This window comes from Fringilla coelebs, assembly GCF_963513975.1.
Source record: "Fringilla coelebs genome assembly, contig: SCAFFOLD_388, whole genome shotgun sequence".
NCBI lineage: Eukaryota > Metazoa > Chordata > Aves > Passeriformes > Fringillidae > Fringilla > Fringilla coelebs.
Window position 1 is genome coordinate 10,820 of NW_028167484.1, and position 16,697 is coordinate 27,516.

General features: G+C 61.7%; 2 protein-coding genes across 4 annotated transcripts; one reads left to right on the forward strand and one right to left on the reverse strand.

The window, feature by feature from the left end:
* Positions 1-850: 850 nt before the first annotated feature.
* LOC311165808 (uncharacterized protein) lies at positions 851-2,288 on the forward strand. Its single transcript, XM_084227311.1, has one exon. It carries the CDS (start codon positions 867-869, stop codon positions 2,277-2,279), a length of 1,413 nt encoding a protein of 470 aa, XP_084083437.1. The 5' UTR covers positions 851-866; the 3' UTR covers positions 2,280-2,288.
* Positions 2,289-7,007: 4,719 nt separating this feature from the next.
* On the reverse strand, positions 7,008-15,363 carry TACO1 (translational activator of cytochrome c oxidase I). Of its 3 annotated transcripts, XR_014616961.1 has the most exons (7): positions 15,078-15,363; positions 13,770-13,879; positions 11,997-12,130; positions 10,050-10,200; positions 8,761-9,014; positions 7,155-7,235; positions 7,008-7,097 (listed from the first exon to the last, which is right to left on the reverse strand). XR_014616961.1 is itself a non-coding variant. In XM_084227309.1 (6 exons), the coding sequence occupies exons 1-5, from the start codon at positions 15,337-15,339 to the stop codon at positions 8,763-8,765; spliced, it is 909 nt and encodes a 302-aa protein (XP_084083435.1). In that variant the 5' UTR covers positions 15,340-15,363; the 3' UTR covers positions 8,203-8,246; positions 8,761-8,762. The 3 variants fall into 3 exon arrangements, 2 of the variants coding, with proteins under 2 accessions (XP_084083435.1, XP_084083436.1); XM_084227309.1 differs by lacking the exons at positions 7,008-7,097; positions 7,155-7,235 and adding an exon at positions 8,203-8,246; XM_084227310.1 differs by lacking the exons at positions 7,008-7,097; positions 7,155-7,235 and having other exon boundaries at positions 8,713-9,014.
* Positions 15,364-16,697: the final 1,334 nt, after the last annotated feature.

Sequence of the window (16,697 nt, forward strand, 5' to 3'; positions counted from 1 at the left end):
TGGGTCAATTTTGTTCGACTTGGGTCAATTTTGCTCAATTTTGCTCAATTTGGGTCAATTTCAGCCAATTTTGCTCAACTTGCCTCAACCCAACCTTGACTTGAGTCAACCCAACGCCAACTTTGGTCAATTTTGCTCCAAGTTGTGCCGATTTTTGCCCAATTTTGACCAATTTTCACCCAATTTTGACCGATTCCCGCCGTCTCTCTCTCCCCAGTGTCCACTCCTGGCCGGACGATGCCCAAGCCCCTCCGGCCGCGTCCGGCCGAGCGCGTCCGGCAGCGCTTCCGGCGGCTGCGGCGCTCTGGGACGAGCCGGCCCCGTCCCATTTGGGGCCGTTTTGGGCAATTTGGGGCCCTCCATGAACGATTTGGGGCAATTTTGGCCGATTTTGGTCAACTTGGGTCGATCCAAGACCGATTTGGGTCAATTTTAGTCCAATTTGTGCCAATTTTGGTCAATTTTCATCAATTTTGCTCAACTTGGCTCAACCCAACCTTGACTTGAGTCAACCCAACGCCAACTTTGGGTCAATTTTGGTCCAATTTGTGCTGATTTTCATCCAATTTTGCCAATTTTGGTTAATTTCAACCAATTTTGGTCAGTTTTGGCCAATTTCAGCCAATTTCAGTCAATTTCAGCAAATTTTGGCCAATTTTGGTCAATTCCAGCCAATTTTGGTCAATTTCACTCAACTTGCCTCAACCCAACCTTGACTTGGGTCAACCCAACGCCAACTTTGGGTCAATTTTGCTCCAATTTGTGCCGATTTTCGCCCAATTTTGACCGTTTTCCGTTGAATTTTGACCGATTCTCACCGTTTTTCCCCCAATTCCCATCCCGCAGTGTCCACTCCTGGCCGGACGATGCCCAAGCCCCTCCGGCCGCGTCCGGCCGAGCGCGTCCGGCAGCGTTTCCGGCGGCTGCGTCGCGCGGCGCGGGCGCTGGTGCTGGAGAACGCGGCGCTCTGCGACGAGCTGGCGCGGCTGGAGGCCAAGTGGACGCTGGCCCGAGGGCAGCGGCGATTCCTGCTCGGACGCCTGCTCGGACACGGCGCCGCCGGTCACTCGGAGGTGGCCGGAGAGGCGGCCAAGAGGCCGAGGAGGGCGCGGCCGGCCGCGGGGAGGGGGAGGGGCGGCAGGGGCGGCTCGAGGGAGGAGCAGTGGTCAGCGGGGGGGAAGGATGACCAGTGGTCAGCGGGGACGAAGGATGACCAGTGGTCAGCGGGGACGAAGAATGACCAGTGGTCAGCGGGGGGGAAGGATGACCAGTGGTCAGCGGAATCGAAGAATGACCAGTGGTCAGCGGGGGTGAAGAAGGAGCAGTGGTCACCCGGCTCGAAGAATGACCAGTGGTCAGCGGGGTCACAGAATGACCAGTGGTCAGCGGGGTCACAGAATGACCAGTGGTCAGCAGGGTCGAAGAATGACCAGTGGTCAGCTGGAGGAAGAGCTGGGGTGAAGGATGACCAGTGGTCAGCAGGGTCAAAGGATGACCAGTGGTCAGCGGGAGCGAAAGATGAGCAATGGTCAGCGGGGCCGAAGAATGACCAATGGTCAGCGGGGCCGAAGAATGACCAGTGGCCAGCAGGATCAAAGGATGACCAGTGGTCAGCTGGAGGAAGAGCTGGGATGAAGGATGACCAGTGGTCAGCCGGCTCGAAGAGTGACCAGTGGTCAGCAGAGGTGAAGCAGGAGCAGTGGTCACCCAACCCCAAGGATGACCAGTGGTCAGCGGGGGTGAAGATGGAGCAGTGGTCACCCAGCTCCAAGAATGACCAGTGGTCAGCGGGATCAAAGAGTGACCAGTGGTCAGCAGAGGTGAAGCAGGAGCAGTGGTCACCCAGCTCCAAGAATGACCAGTGGTCAGCAGAGGTGAAGATTGAGCAGTGGTCACCAAACTCCAAGAGTGACCAGTGGTCAGCCGCAGCCGGCTCGAGAGATGACCAGTGGTCATCTGCACCGAAACCCCCCGGCCCGAGCGATGACCAGTGGTCAGTTGGCTCGAGGGATGACCGGTGGTCGAGCGGCCGCTCTCGGGCCGCGTCCGGCGGGCTCCGGCCGGTGGATGACCGCAGGCCCGACGGCGCCGCTGACCGCTCGGCCGCCGTCCGGCCGGAGGAGGAGGAGGACGAGGATGACCGCGATGACCACGATGACCACGAGGAGGAGGAGGAGGAGGAGGAGGAGGAGGAGGAGGAGGAGGAGGACGAAGGCTCCGCTCCGGCCTTTGGCTACTCCGGCCTCTTCCTGGGCAGCCCGGCCGGGTCGGACGAGTGACCGGCAATAAATGACCCCTGGCCGGAGCGGCCGGAGGGGTTTTGGTCACTTCACCACCAGGGTCGGACGTTGTTTGGGGGCGCTGCGATGACCGCTTGACCACCTCGATGACCAGGGGTCACTGACCACCCTGATGACCACTGACCACCTCGATGACCAGGGGTCACTGACCACCCTGATGACCGCTTGGCCACCTCGATGACCAGGGGTCACTGACCACCCTGATGACCACTGACCAGCCCACTGACCACCCCGATGACCACTGACCACCCCGATGACCACTGACCACCCCGATGACCACCCTGATAACCACCCTGATGACCGCTTGGCCACCTCGATGACCAGGGGTCACTGACCACCCTGGTGACCGCTGACCAGCCCACTGACCACCCCGATGACCACTGACCACCTCGATGACCACCCTGATAACCACCCTGATGACCGCTTGGCCACCTCGATGACCAGTGGTCGCTGACCACTCTGATAACCCTGTGACCCACCCACTGACCACCCCAACTGACCACTGACCACCCCAATGACCACTGACCACCCCAATGACCACCCTGATGACCACTGACCACCCTGATGACCGCTTGGCCACCTCGATGACCAGGGGTCACTGACCACCCTGATGACCCTGTGACCCACCCACTGACCACCCCAATGACCACCCCGATGACCACCTCAATGACCACTGGTCACTGACCACCCTGATGACCGCTTGGCCACCCCGATGACCACCCCAAGGACCCCTTGACCACCTCCACTGACCATCCCAATAACCACTGACCACCCCGATGACCAATGGTCACTGACCACCCTGATGACCCCATGACCCACCCACTGACCATCCCAATGACCACCCCACTGACCACTTGACCCACCCACTGACCACCCCAATGACCAGTGGTCACTGACCACTCTGATGACCCTGTGACCCACCCACTGACCATCCCGATGACCACCCCGATGACCAGTGGTCACTGACCACCCTGGTGACCACTTGACCCACCCGATGACCACCCCAATGACCCCTTGACCACCCCGATGACTACTGACCATTCCCAGTGACCAATGAGCACCCACTGACCCCTTGACCACCCCCACTGACCCCTGCCCACCCCTTGACCACCCCAATGACCGCTTGACCACTGCAATGACCACTGACCACCCCCACTGACCTCTTGACCACCCGGATGACCACTGACCCTCCCACTGACCCCTGTCCACCCCTTGACCACCCCAATGACCGCTTGACCCCCTCAATGACCAGTGACCCCTCCCACTGACCAATGACCACCCCACTGACCCCTTGACCACCCTGAGTGACCACTGACCACTCCCAATGACCCCTTGACCACCCCACTGACCGCTTGACCGCTTGACCACTCCTCACAACTTTATTGCGCGTCCAGAGGCGCGGCCGGAGCCGAGTGACCGCCCCGAGTGACCAGTGACCACCCCACTGACCGCTTGACCACCCCCACTGACCCCTGGCCACCCCTTGACCACCCCAGTGACCACTGACCACCCCCACTGACCCCTTGACCACCCCGATGACCACTGACCACCCCCACTGACCCCTTGACCACCCCGATGACCACTGACCACTCCCACTGACCGCTTGACCACCCTGATGACCACTGACCACTCCCACTGACCCCTTGACCACCCTGAGTGACCACTGACCCTCCCCACTGACCCCTTGACCACCCCAATGACCATTGACCACTCCCACTGACCCCTTGACCCCCTCAATGACCACTGACCCTCCCACTGACCCCTTCCCACCCCTTGACCACCCCACTGACCGCTTGACCCCCTCAATGACCACTGACCACTCCCACTGACCCCTTGACCCCCTGAATGACCACTGACCACCCCAATGACCGCTTGACCACCCCAATGACCCCTTGACCACCCCACTGACCCCCTGCCCACCCTGAGTGACCACTGAGCCTCCCACTGACCCCTTGACCCCCTGATGACCACTGACCACTCCCACTGACCCCTTGACCACCCCAATGACTGCTTGACCACCACAATGACCACTGACCACCCCAATGACCCCTTGACCACCCTGAGTGACCAGTGACCACCCCCACTGACCAATGACCACCCCACTGACCCCTTGACCCCCTCAATGACCACTGACCACTCCCACTGACCCCTGACCACCCTGAGTGACCACTGACCACTCCCACTGACCCCTTGACCCCCTCAATGACCACTGACCACCCCCACTGACCCCTTGACCACCCCCACTGACCCCTGCCCACCCCGATGACCCCTTGACCACCCTGAGTGACCACTGACCACTCCCACTGACCCCTTGACCACCCCCACTGACCCCTGGCCACCCCTTGACCACCCCAGTGACCACTGCTCACTCCCACTGACCCCTTGACCCCCTCAATGACCACTGACCCCTCCCACTGACCCCTGCCCACCCCTTGGCCACTCCCACTGACCCCTTGACCACCCTGATGACCTCTTGACCACCCCAAAGACCACTGCCCCCCCCACTGACCACTCCCACTGACCACTTGACCGCTTGACCACTCCTCACACCTTTATTGCGCGGCCGGAGGCGCGGCCGGAGCCGAGTGACCGCCCTGAGTGACCAGTGACCACCCCACTGACCGCTTGACCACCCCACTGACCCCTTGACCACCCCAATGACCACTGACCCTCCCCCTGACCCCTGCCCACCCCTTGACCACCCCCACTGACCCCTTGACCACCCCGATGACCACTGACCACTCCCAATGACCACTGACCCTGACCCCTGTCCACCCCTTGACCACCCCCACTGACCCCTTGACCACCCCGATGACCACTGACCCTCCCACTGACCCCTTGACCCCCCAATGACCAATGACCCTCCCACTGACCCCTGCCCACCCCTTGGCCACTCCCACTGACCGCTTGACCACCCCGATGACCAATGACCGCTCCCAATGACCACTGACCCTCCCACTGACCGCTTGACCCCCCAATGACCAATGACCGCTCCCAATGACCCCTGCCCACCCCTTGACCACCCCGATGACCACTGACCACTCCTACTGACCCTTGACCACCCTGAGTGACCACTGACCACCCTCACTGACCCCTGTCCACCCCTTGACCACCCCCACTGACCCCTTGACCCCCTCAATGACCACTGACCACTCCCACTGACCCAATGACCGCTCCTCACACCTTTATTGAGTGTCCGTCGGCGCGGCCGGAGCCGAGTGACCACCCTGAGTGACCAGTGACCACCCCCACTGACCCCTGCCCACCCTGAGTGACCACTGACCACCCCCACTGATCCCTTGACCACCCTGATGACCACTTGACCCACCCCCGATGACCACTGACCACCCCACTGACCCCTGCCCACCCCACTGATCGCTGACCACCCCACTGACCCCTTGACCACCCTGAGTGACCAGTGACCACTCCCACTGACCGCTTGACCCCCTCAATGACCACTGACCCTCCCCCTGACCCCTGCCTACCCCTTGACCACCCCCACTGACCCCTTGACCACCCTGATGACCACTGACCACCCCGATGACCACTCCCACTGACCCCTTGACCACCCCAATGACCACTGACCACTCCCAATGACCCCTTGACCACCCCACTGACCGCTTGACCGCTTGACCACTCCTCACACCTTTATTGCGCGGCCGGAGGTGCGGCCGGAGCCGAGTGACCACCCTGAGTGACCAGTGACCACCCCACTGACCGCTTGACCACCCCACTGACCGCTTGACCACCCCACTGACCCCTTGACCACCCCAATGACCCCTTGACCACCCCAATGACCACTGACCCTCCCCCTGACCCCTGCCCACCCCTTGACCACCCCCACTGACCCCTTGACCACCCTGATGACCACTGACCACCCCCAATGACCAATGACCCTCCCACTGACCCCTGCCCACCCCTTGACCAACCCACTGACCCCTGCATACCCTGAGTGACCAGTGACCACTCCCACTGACCCCTTGACCCCCTCAATGACCACTGACCCCTCCCACTGACCAATGACCACCCCCACTGACCCCTTCGCCACCCCAATGACCACTGACCACCCCCAATGACCACTCCCACTGAACCCTTGACCACTCCCACTGACCCCTTGACCACCCCCACTGACCTCTGCCCACCCCGATGACCACTGACCCTCCCACTGACCCCTTGACCCCCTCAATGACCACTGCCCACCCTGAGTGACCAGTGACCACGCCCACTGACCACTGACCCTCCCACTGACCCCTGCCCACCCTGATGACCCCTTGACCACCCCCACTGACCCCTCCTCACCTTGAGTGACCAGTGACCACCCCCACTGACCCCTTGACCACCCTGATGACCACTGACCACCCCAGTGACCAATGACCACCCCCACTGACCCTTTGACCACCTCAATGACCACTGACCACCCCGATGACCACTGACCACCCCAATGACCATCCCAGTGACCACTGACCACCCTGATGACCCCTTGACCACCCTGAGTGACCAGTGACCACTCCCACTGACCCCTTGACCACCCTGATGACCACTGCCCCCCCCCACTGACCCCTTCTCACCCCTTGACCACCCCACTGACCCCTTGACCACCCTGATGACCACTGACCACCCCGATGACCACTCCCACTGACCCCTTGACCACCCCAATGACCACTGGCCACTCCCAATGACCACTGACCACTTGACCGCTTGACCGCTTGACCACTCCTCACACCTTTATTGCGCGTCCGTCGGCGTGGCCGGAGCCGAGTGACCGCCCGGAGTGACCACTGACCCTCCCACTGACCCCTGCCCACCCCAATGACCCCTTGACCCCCTCAATGACCACTGACCACTCCCACTGACCAATGACCGCTCCTCACACCTTTATTGCGCGTCCGTCGGCGTGGCCGGAGCCGAGTGACCAGGAGTGACCGCTGGCCCGTCCTGGATGTTGTGGAAGAGCCGGACGACGTCCGGCCACTCGGCCAGAGCGCGGAGCAGCCGCTCGGCCGCGGCCCTCGGACCGTCCGGCAGGGCCAGCGCTGACCGCGGCCGGAACTCCACCCACTGACCGCTCGGCCACCCCACTGACCACTGACCATTCCCACTGACCGCTGACCACTCCCACTGGCCGCTTGGCCACCCCAATGACCCCTTGACCACCCCACAATGACCACTGACCACCCTGAATGACCACTGACCACTCCCACTGACCGCTTGGCCACCCCACTGACCACTGACCACCCCCACTGACCACTTGACCACCCCGATGACCACTGACCACCCCAATGACCACTGACCACTCCCAGTGACCAATGACCACTCCCACTGACCCCTTGACCACCCCAATGACCAATGACCACTCCCACTGACCCCTGCCCACCCCTTGACCACCCCACTGACCCCTTGACCCCCTCAATGACCACTGACCACTCCCACTGACCCCTTGACCCCCTCAATGACCAGTGACCACTCCCACTGACCCCTTGACCCCCTCAATGACCAGTGACCACTCCCACTGACCCCTTGACCACCCCGATGACCACTGACCACCCCCGATGACCACTGACCCCTGCCCACCCTGAGTGACCACTGACCACTCCCACTGACCCCTGCCTACCCTGAGTGACCACTGACCACTCCCACTGACCCCTTGACCACCCCAATGACCGCTTGACCACCACAATGACCACTGACCACTCCCACTGACCCCTGCCCACCCCTTGACCACCCCACTGACCCCTTGACCCCCTCAATGGCCAGTGACCACTGCCACTGACCCCTTGACCACCCCCACTGACCCCTGGCCACCCCTTGACCACCCCAGTGACCACTGCTCACTCCCACTGACCCCTTGACCCCCTCAATGACCACTGACCACTCCCACTGACCGCTTGACCGCTCCTCACACCTTTATTGCGCGTCCGTCGGCGTGTCCGGAGCCGAGTGACCACCCTGAGTGACCAGTGACCACCCCCACTGACCACTGACCCTCCCACTGACCCCTGCCCACCCCTTGACCACCCCGATGACCATTGACCACCCCCAATGACCACTCCCACTGACCCCTTGACCACCCCCACTGACCTCTGCCCACCCTAATGACCACTGACCCTCCCATTGACCCCTTGACCCCCTCAATGACCACTGACCACTCCCACTGACCACTTGACCACTCCCACTGACCACTTGACCACCCCCACTGACCCCTGCCCACCCTGAGTGACCAGTGACCACTCCCAATGACCCCTTGACCCCCTCAATGACCACTGACCACTCCCACTGACCCCTGCCCACCCCTTGACCACCCCACTGACCCCTTAACCCCCTCAATGACCACTGCCCACCCCCACTGACCCCTTGACCACCCTGAGTGACCACTGACCACCCCGATGACCACTCCCACTGACCCCTTGACCCCCTCAATGACCACTGACCACTCCCACTGACCAATGACCGCTCCTCACACCTTTATTGCGCGTCGTCCGGAGCCGAGTGACCGCCCGGAGTGACCGCTGGCCCGTCCTGGATGTTGTGGAAGAGCCGGACGACGTCCGGCCACTCGGCCAGAGCGCGGAGCAGCCGCTCGGCCGCGGCCCTCGGACCGTCCGGCAGGGCCAGCGCTGACCGCGGCCGGAACTCCACGCCGGCCGCGCTCGGCCGGAGCCCTGCGGCCACCAGGGCCTGCCGGACACTGCCCAGGGCCGAGGGGTCACACAGGAACTGGGGGAGGGGCGAGCGGTCAGCGCGGGGGGCAGGGGTCAGTGAGGGGGTCAAGGGGTCAGTGGGGTGGTCAGTGGTCATTCAGGGTGGGCAGTGGTCATTCAGGGTGGGCAGTGGTCATTCAGGGGGGTCAAGGGGTCAGTGAGGGGTCAAGGGGTCAGTGGAGGGGTCAGGGGGTCAGTGGAGGGGTCAAGGGGGTGGTCAGTGGTCATTCAAGGTGGTCAGTGGTCATTCAGGGTGGTCAAGGGGTCAGTGAGGGGTCAAGGGGTCAGTGAGGGGGTCAGGGGGTCAGTGGAGGGGTCAAGGGGTGGTCAGTAGTCATTCAGGGTGGTCAGGGGGTCAGTGCGGGGGTCAAGGGGTCAGTGGAGGGGTCAAGGGGGGTGGTCAGTGGTCATTCAGGGTGGTCAAGGGGTCAGTGCGGGGGTCAGTGGGAGTGGTCAGTGGTCATTCAAGGTGGTCAGGGGGTCAGTGGTCACTCAGGGTGGTCAGGGGGTCAGTGGAGAGGTCAAGGGGTCAGTGGGGATGGTCAGTGGTCATTCAAGGTGGTCAAGGGTGGTCAAGCGGTCAGTGGGGGGGTCAGGGGTCAGTGGGGGGGTCAGGGGGTCAGTAGAGGGGTCAAGGGGTCAGTGGGGGTGGTCAGTGGTCATTCGGGGTGGTCAAGGGGTCAGTGGAGGGGTCAAGGGGTCAGTGGAGGGGTCAGTGGTCATTCAGGGTGGTCAAGGGGTCAGTGGGGGTGGTCAGTGGTCATTCAGGGTGGTCAAGGGGTCAGTGGGGGGGTCAGGGGTCACTCAGGGACGTCAGGGGTCACTCAGGGCGGTCATCGGTCACTATCCCACCCCAGCAGTGACCACTGACCGCTGAGTGACCACCACCAGCAGCAGTGACCACTGACCACTGAGTGACCAGCAGCAGTGACCACTGACCGCTGAGTGACCACCACCAGCAGCAGTGACCACTGACCGCTGAGTGACCACCAGCAGTGACCACTGCCCGCTGAGTGACCACCACCAGCGGTCAGCCGGCGGCCGGACTCACCTTGAGCTCGGCCTCGTCTTCGGCCACCACGTCCTGGGCTCCGGCCACTGCGGCCACCTCCAGGGCGGCCTCCATGGCCAGCGTCCGGCCGGACACTCGGACCACGCCCACGGCCTCGAAGGCGTGCCGGACGTCATCGGTCAGCGCGGCCCTGAGTGACCAGGGGTGGACAATGGTCAGTGGGGGTCATCAGGGGTCACTCAGGGGTCAGTGACCTCTCCTGAGTGACCACAGGTGGGCAATGGTCAGTCAGGGTCACCAGGGGTCACTCAGGGGTCATTGACCTCTCCTGAGTGACCACAGGGGGGACAGCGGTCAGTCAGGGTCATCAGGGGTCACTCAGGGGTCACTCAGGGGTCACTCAGGGTCACTCAGGGGTCAGTGACCTCTCCTGAGTGACCAGGGGTGGACAATGGTCAGTCGGGGTCATCAGGGGTCAGTGAGGGTCACTCAGGGGTCATCCAGGGGTCAGTGACCTCTCCTGAGTGACCACGGGTGGACAATGGTCAGTGAGGGTCACTCAGGGGTCATTCAGGGGTCACTCAGGGGTCACTCGGGGTCAGTGACCTCTCCTGAGTGACCAGGGGTGGACAATGGTCAGTCAGGGTCACTCAGCGGTCAGTCAGGGTCACTCAGGGGTCACTCAGGGGTCAGTGACCTCTCCTGAGTGACCAGGGGTGGACAATGGTCAGTGGGGGTCATCCAGGGGTCAGTGACCTCTCCTGACTGACCAGGGGGACAGCGGTCAGTCAGGGGTCATCAGGGGTCAGTCAGGGGTCATCCAGGGGTCAGTGACCTCTCCTGAGTGACCAGGGGGGACAGCGGTCAGTCAGGGTCACCAGGGGTCACTCAGGGGTCATCAGGGGTCACTCAGTGGTCACCCAGAGGTCACCCAGGGGTCACCCAGGGGTCACCCAGGGGTCACCCAGTGGTCACTCAGGGGTCAGTGAAGGTCACCCAGTGGTCACCCAGATGTCACCCAGTGGTCATCAGAGGTCACCCAGTGGTCACTCAGGGGTCACCCAGGGGTCACCCAGTGGTCACCCAGAGGTTACCCAGTGGTCACCCAGAGGTCACTCAGGGGTCAGTGGTCACTCAGTGGTCACCCAGTGGTCACCCAGGGGTCACTCAGGGGTCCCCCAGTGGTCACCCAGAGGTCACCCAGTGGTCACCCAGAGGTCACTCAGGGGTCACCCAGAGGTCACCCAGGGGTCACTCAGTGGTCACCCAGAGGTCACCCAGTGGTCACCCAGTGGTCACCCAGGGGTCACTCAGGGGTCACCCAGTGGTCACCCAGTGGTCACCCAGTGGTCACTCAGGGGTCACCCAGTGGTCATCAGAGGTCACTCAGGGGTCACCCAGTGGTCACCCAGGGGTCACCCAGAGGTCACTCAGTGGTCACTCAGGGGTCAGTGAGGGTCACTCAGGGGTCACCCAGAGGTCACTCAGGGGTCAGTGAAGGTCACCCAATGGTCATCAGGGGTCAGTGAGGGTCACTCAGGGGTCACCCAGTGGTCACTCAGGGGTCAGTGAAGGTCACCCAATGGTCATCAGTGGTCACTCAGTGGTCACTCAGTGGTCACCCAGTGGTCACTCAGAGGTCAGTGAAGGTCACGCAGAGGTCACCCAGTGGTCACTCAGTGGTCACCCAGAGGTCACCCAGTGGTCACTCAGGGGTCAGTGAAGGTCACCCAATGGTCATCAGGGGTCACCCAGATGTCACCCAGTGGTCACCCAGTGGTCACCCAGTGGTCACTCAGGGGTCAGTGAAGGTCACCCAATGGTCATCAGTGGTCACTCAGTGGTCACTCAGTGGTCACCCAGCGGTCACCCAGCGGTCACTCAGGGGTCAGTGAAGGTCACCCAGTGGTCATCAGAGGTCACCCAGTGGTCACCCAGCGGTCACTCCCCCCACTGACCGCTGGTCCCCCGGTGGTCAGCACTGACCCGTGGCGGCCCAGCAGTGTCCGGAGCTCGGCCTGGCTGCGCCGGACGTTGTCGGTCCGGACGTCCAGCAGCACGAGTGACCCCCCCGGGCCACGAGCGGTCAGCAGCAGCTGCGACCCCCCGGCCGGACGCTCCTGTGGCCGGAGAGAGCGGGCAGGGGTCAGTGGTCACTCAGGGGTCATTCAGGGGTCACTCATTGGTCACTCATGGGTCATTCAGGGGTCACTCAGGGGTCACTGGGATAGCCAGGGGTCACTCAGGGGTCACTCAGTGGTCACTAGGATAGCCAGGGGTCACTCAGGGGTCACTCAGGGTCACTAGGGGTCACTCAGGGGTCACTCAGGGGTCAAGAATCACGCAGTGGTCACTCATTGGTCACTCAGAGTCACTCATTGGTCACTCAGGGTCACTAGGGGTCACTCAGGGGTCACTCAGGGGTCACTCAGGGGTCACTGGGATAGCCAGGGGTCACTCAGGGGTCACTCATTGGTCACTCAGGGTCACTCAAGGGTCACTCATTGGTCACTCAGGGTCACTCAGGGGTCACTCATTGGTCACTCATTGGTCACTCATTGGTCACTCAGGGGTCACTAGGATAGCCAGGGGTCACTCAGGGGTCACTCAGGGGTTACTAGGATAGCCAGGGGTCACTCAGGGGTCACTCAGTGGTCACTAGGATAACCAGGGGTCACTCAGGGTCACTCAGGGTCACTAGGGGTCACTCAGGGGTCACTCAGGGGTCACTAGGATAGCCAGGGGTCACTCAGGGGTCACTCAGGGGTCACTGGGATAGCCAGGGGTCACTCAGGGTCACTCGGGGTCACTCAGGGGTCACTCATGGGTCAAGGGTCACGCAGTGGTCACTCAGGGTCACTCAGGGGTCATTCAGGGGTCACTGGGGTCACTCATTGGTCACTCAGGGTCACTCAAGGGTCACTCAGGGGTCACTCAGGGGTCACAGAGATCACTCAGGGGTCACTCAGGATCACTAGGGGTCACTCAGGGTCACTCAGTGGTCACTCAGGGGTCAAGAATCACACAGTGGTCACTCATTGGTCACTCAGAGTCACTCAGGGGTCACTCAGGGGTCACTGAGGGTCACTCAGGGGTCACAGAGATCACTCAGGGGTCACTCAGGGTCACTAGGGGTCACTCAGGGGTCACTCAGGGGTCACTCAGGGGTCATTCAGGGGTCACTGGGGTCACTCAGGGTCACTCAGGGGTCACTCAGGGGTCATTCAGGGGTCACTAGGATAGCCAGGGGTCACTCAGGGGTCACTCAGGGTCACTCAGGGGTCACTCAGGGTCACTAGGGGTCACTCAGGGGTCACTCAGGGGTCACTCAGGGTCACTCAGGGGTCAGGGGTCACTCAGGGTCACTCGGGGTCACTCAGGGGTCACTCAGGGGTCACTCGGGGGTCACTCAGGGGTCAGGGGTCACTCAGGGTCACTCGGGGTCAGGGGTCACTCAGGGTCACTCAGGGTCACTCAGGGGTCACTCAGGGGTCACTCAGGGGTCAGGGGTCACTCAGAGTCACTCAGGGGTCAGGGGTCACTCAGGGTCACTCAGGGTCACTCAGGGGTCACTCAGGGGTCACTCATTGGTCACTCACTGGTCACCCAGTGGTCACTCACCAGTCACTCGGGGTCACTCAGGGGTCACTCACGGTCACCCAGGGATCACTCACCGGTCATTCATTGGTCACTCACTGGTCACTCACCCGGTGGTCACTCACTCAGTGGTCACTCAGTGGTCACTCGGTGGTCACTCACCCGGACTGACCGCAGCGCCGCCTCGATGGTGGCCTTGGGCACGTTGAGCGTCCGGCACTGCGCCACCACCGCCGCCAGCCCGGGGTTCAGCGACGGCTCCGCGCCGCCCTCTGCCACACATATCGCGATATATCGCGACATGTCGCGACCCCCGAGGTCATTATAGCCCCATATCGCGATAGCCCGGTGTCACGATAGCCCGGTATCGTGATATATCGCGATAGCCACACTGTCCAAGGTCAGGCTATCGCGATATATCACGATATTGCCGCAGCCCGAGGTCACGACAGCCCCGTATCGCGACATATCGCACTAGCCACATGGCCCGAGGTCAGGCTATCGCGATATGTTGCGATATATCGCGATATCGCCGTAGCCCGGTGTCACAATAGCCCCGTATCGCGACAGCCTGGTGTCACGATAGCCCCGTATCGTGACGTATCGCACTAGCCACATGGCCCAAGGTCAGGCTATCGCGATATATCGCGATATCGCCGTAGCCCGAGGTCGCGATAACCCCGTATCGCGATATATCGCGATAGACACGCGGCCCGAGGTCAGGCTATCGCGATATATCCCAATATCGCCGTAGCCCGAGGTCACGACAGCCCCGTATCATGACAGCCCGGTGTTACGATAGCCCCATATCGCGATATATCGCGATAGACACACAGCCTGAGGCCACGATAGCCCCATATCGTCATAGGCCAGGGTCACAATAGCCTTGTATCGCGATATATCGCGATAGCCACACGGCACAAGGCCATGACAGCCCCGTATCGCGATAGACCGGTGTCACGATAGCCTTGTATCGCGATATATCGCGATAGCCACGCAGCCCAAGGCCACGAAATCGCGACATATCGCGATATCGCCGTAGCCCAATATCCTGACAACCCCATATCGTGACAGCCCGGTATCAGGGTAGCCCCATATCGCGACAGCTGTGCGTCACGATTGCCTGATATCGCGATAGCCCAGCATCCCCGTATCGCGATACCCTCATATCCCAATGCCCCCACACCGCGATATCCCAATACCCTGACATCCCCATATCGCGATATCCCAGCGTGTCCCGACATCCCCGTATCGCGATATCCCAACCCCTCCTCCCCCTCTATCGCGATACCCCCGTGTCCCCCCCACTCCCCCCTCCCCCTCCTCTATCGCGACATCCCCACGTCCCGACACCGCCATGTCCCGATATCGCGACATCCCAGCCACCCCATCCCCCCCCCTACCGCGACGCTCCCACGTCCCCCCCCCCCCCCCCTCTATCGCGACACTATCGCGGCCCTATCGCGACACCTCTGGCCGCCGCCCGCAGCATCCGCGCCATTTTCTCCAGCAGGCGGCTCCGCTCCGCGTCCCGCGGCCCCTTCACGTTGCGCACCTTGGACCAGCGGTTGTGCCCGGCCATGGCGCGCACCGGAACCGCCCCCGGTACCGGAATCGGAACCGGAACCGGCACCGGCACCGCCCGGCACCGCCAGAGGCCCAGCGAGCCCCGCGGAGGCGCCCGCAGCGCCGGCGGGAGCAGCCCCGGCGCCCGCAGCACCGGCGCCGCCATCTTATGGCCGCACTTCCGGCTTCTTCCTCCCCTCACGGAGGGGCTGCTTCCGGTGCGGCGCGCAAGGGAGTGTGGGTAAAGGAGTGATTTGCATGGCCACGCCCTACTGGTGTGGAAACACGGGGGGTGATTTGCATGGCCACGCCTTCCTGAAAAGCGCGGAATGGATGGGAACGGCGCTGATTTGCATAGCCACGCCTTCCTGAAAAGCACGCAATGGATGGGAATCGCTCTGATTTGCATAGCCACGCCCTCCTGGTGTAGAAACACGGGGGAGTGATTTGCATAGCCACGCCTTCCTTCTGAGTGCTAAATGGATGGGAACGGCGCTGATTTGCATAGCCACGCCTTCCTTCGGAGCAGTAAATGGATGGGACTGGCAATGATTTGCATAGCCACGCCTTCCTGAAAAGCGCAGAATGGATGGGAACGGCGCTGATTTGCATAGCCACGCCTTCCTTCGAAGCAGTAAATGGATGGGAACGGGGCTGATTTGCATAGCCACGCCCTACTGGTGTAGAAACACGGGGGAGTGATTTGCATAGCCACGCCTTCCTGAAAAGCGCGGAATGGATGGGAACTGCGCTGATTTGCATAGCCACGCCTTTGGAGTGCTAAATGGATGGGAACTGTGCTGATTTGCATAGCCACGCCTTCCTTCGGAGCATTGCATGGATGGGAACGTCATTGATTTGCATGGCCACGCCTTCCTTCAGAGCAGTAAATAGGTGGAAACAGCGCTGATTTGCATAGCCACGCCTTCCTTCGGCACATTGCATGGAAGGGAACGGGGCTGATTTGCATAGCCACGCCTTCCTGGAAAGCGCACAATGGATGGGATCGGGGCTGATTTGCATAGCCACGCCTTCCTGAAAAGCACGCAATGGATGGGAACGGCGCTGATTTGCATAGCCACGCCTTCCTGAAAAGCGCTCAATGGATGGGAACTGCGCTGATTTGCATAGCCACGCCTTCCTTCGGAGCAGTAAATGTATGGGAAACGTGCTGATTTGCATAGCCACGCCTTCCTTCGGAGTGCTAAATGGATAGGAACCGCTCTGATTTGCATAGCCACGCCCTCCTGGTGTAGAAACACGGGGAAGGGAGTGATTTGCATAGCCACGCCTTCCTGAAAAGCACTCAATGGATGGGACTGGTGCTGATTTGCATGGCCACGCCTTCCTGAAAAGCGCGGAATGGATGGGAACGGTGCTGATTTGCATAGCCACGCCTTCCTGAAAAGCGCGCAATGGATGGGAACGGCGCTGATTTGCATAGCCACGCCTTCCTTCGGAGCAGTAAATGGATGGGAACTGCGCTGATTTGCATAGCCACGCCTTCCTTCGGAGCAGTAAATG

What these genes read in the sequence shown, in the direction of transcription:
- LOC311165808 (XM_084227311.1), top strand. Translation starts at nt 867, where the DNA reads ATGCCCAAGCCCCTCCGGCCGCGTCCGGCCGAGCGCGTCCGGCAGCGT.
- TACO1 (XM_084227309.1), bottom strand. Translation starts at nt 15,339, where the DNA reads ATGGCGGCGCCGGTGCTGCGGGCGCCGGGGCTGCTCCCGCCGGCGCTG. An exon ending in CGGCGCTGCGGTCAGTCCGG is followed by an intron (nt 12,131 to 13,769) that starts GTGAGTGACCAC and finishes CTCCGGCCACAG; the next exon opens with GAGCGTCCGGCCGGGGGGTC. An exon ending in ACACTGCTGGGCCGCCACGG is followed by an intron (nt 10,201 to 11,996) that starts GTCAGTGCTGAC and finishes CTGGTCACTCAG; the next exon opens with GGCCGCGCTGACCGATGACG.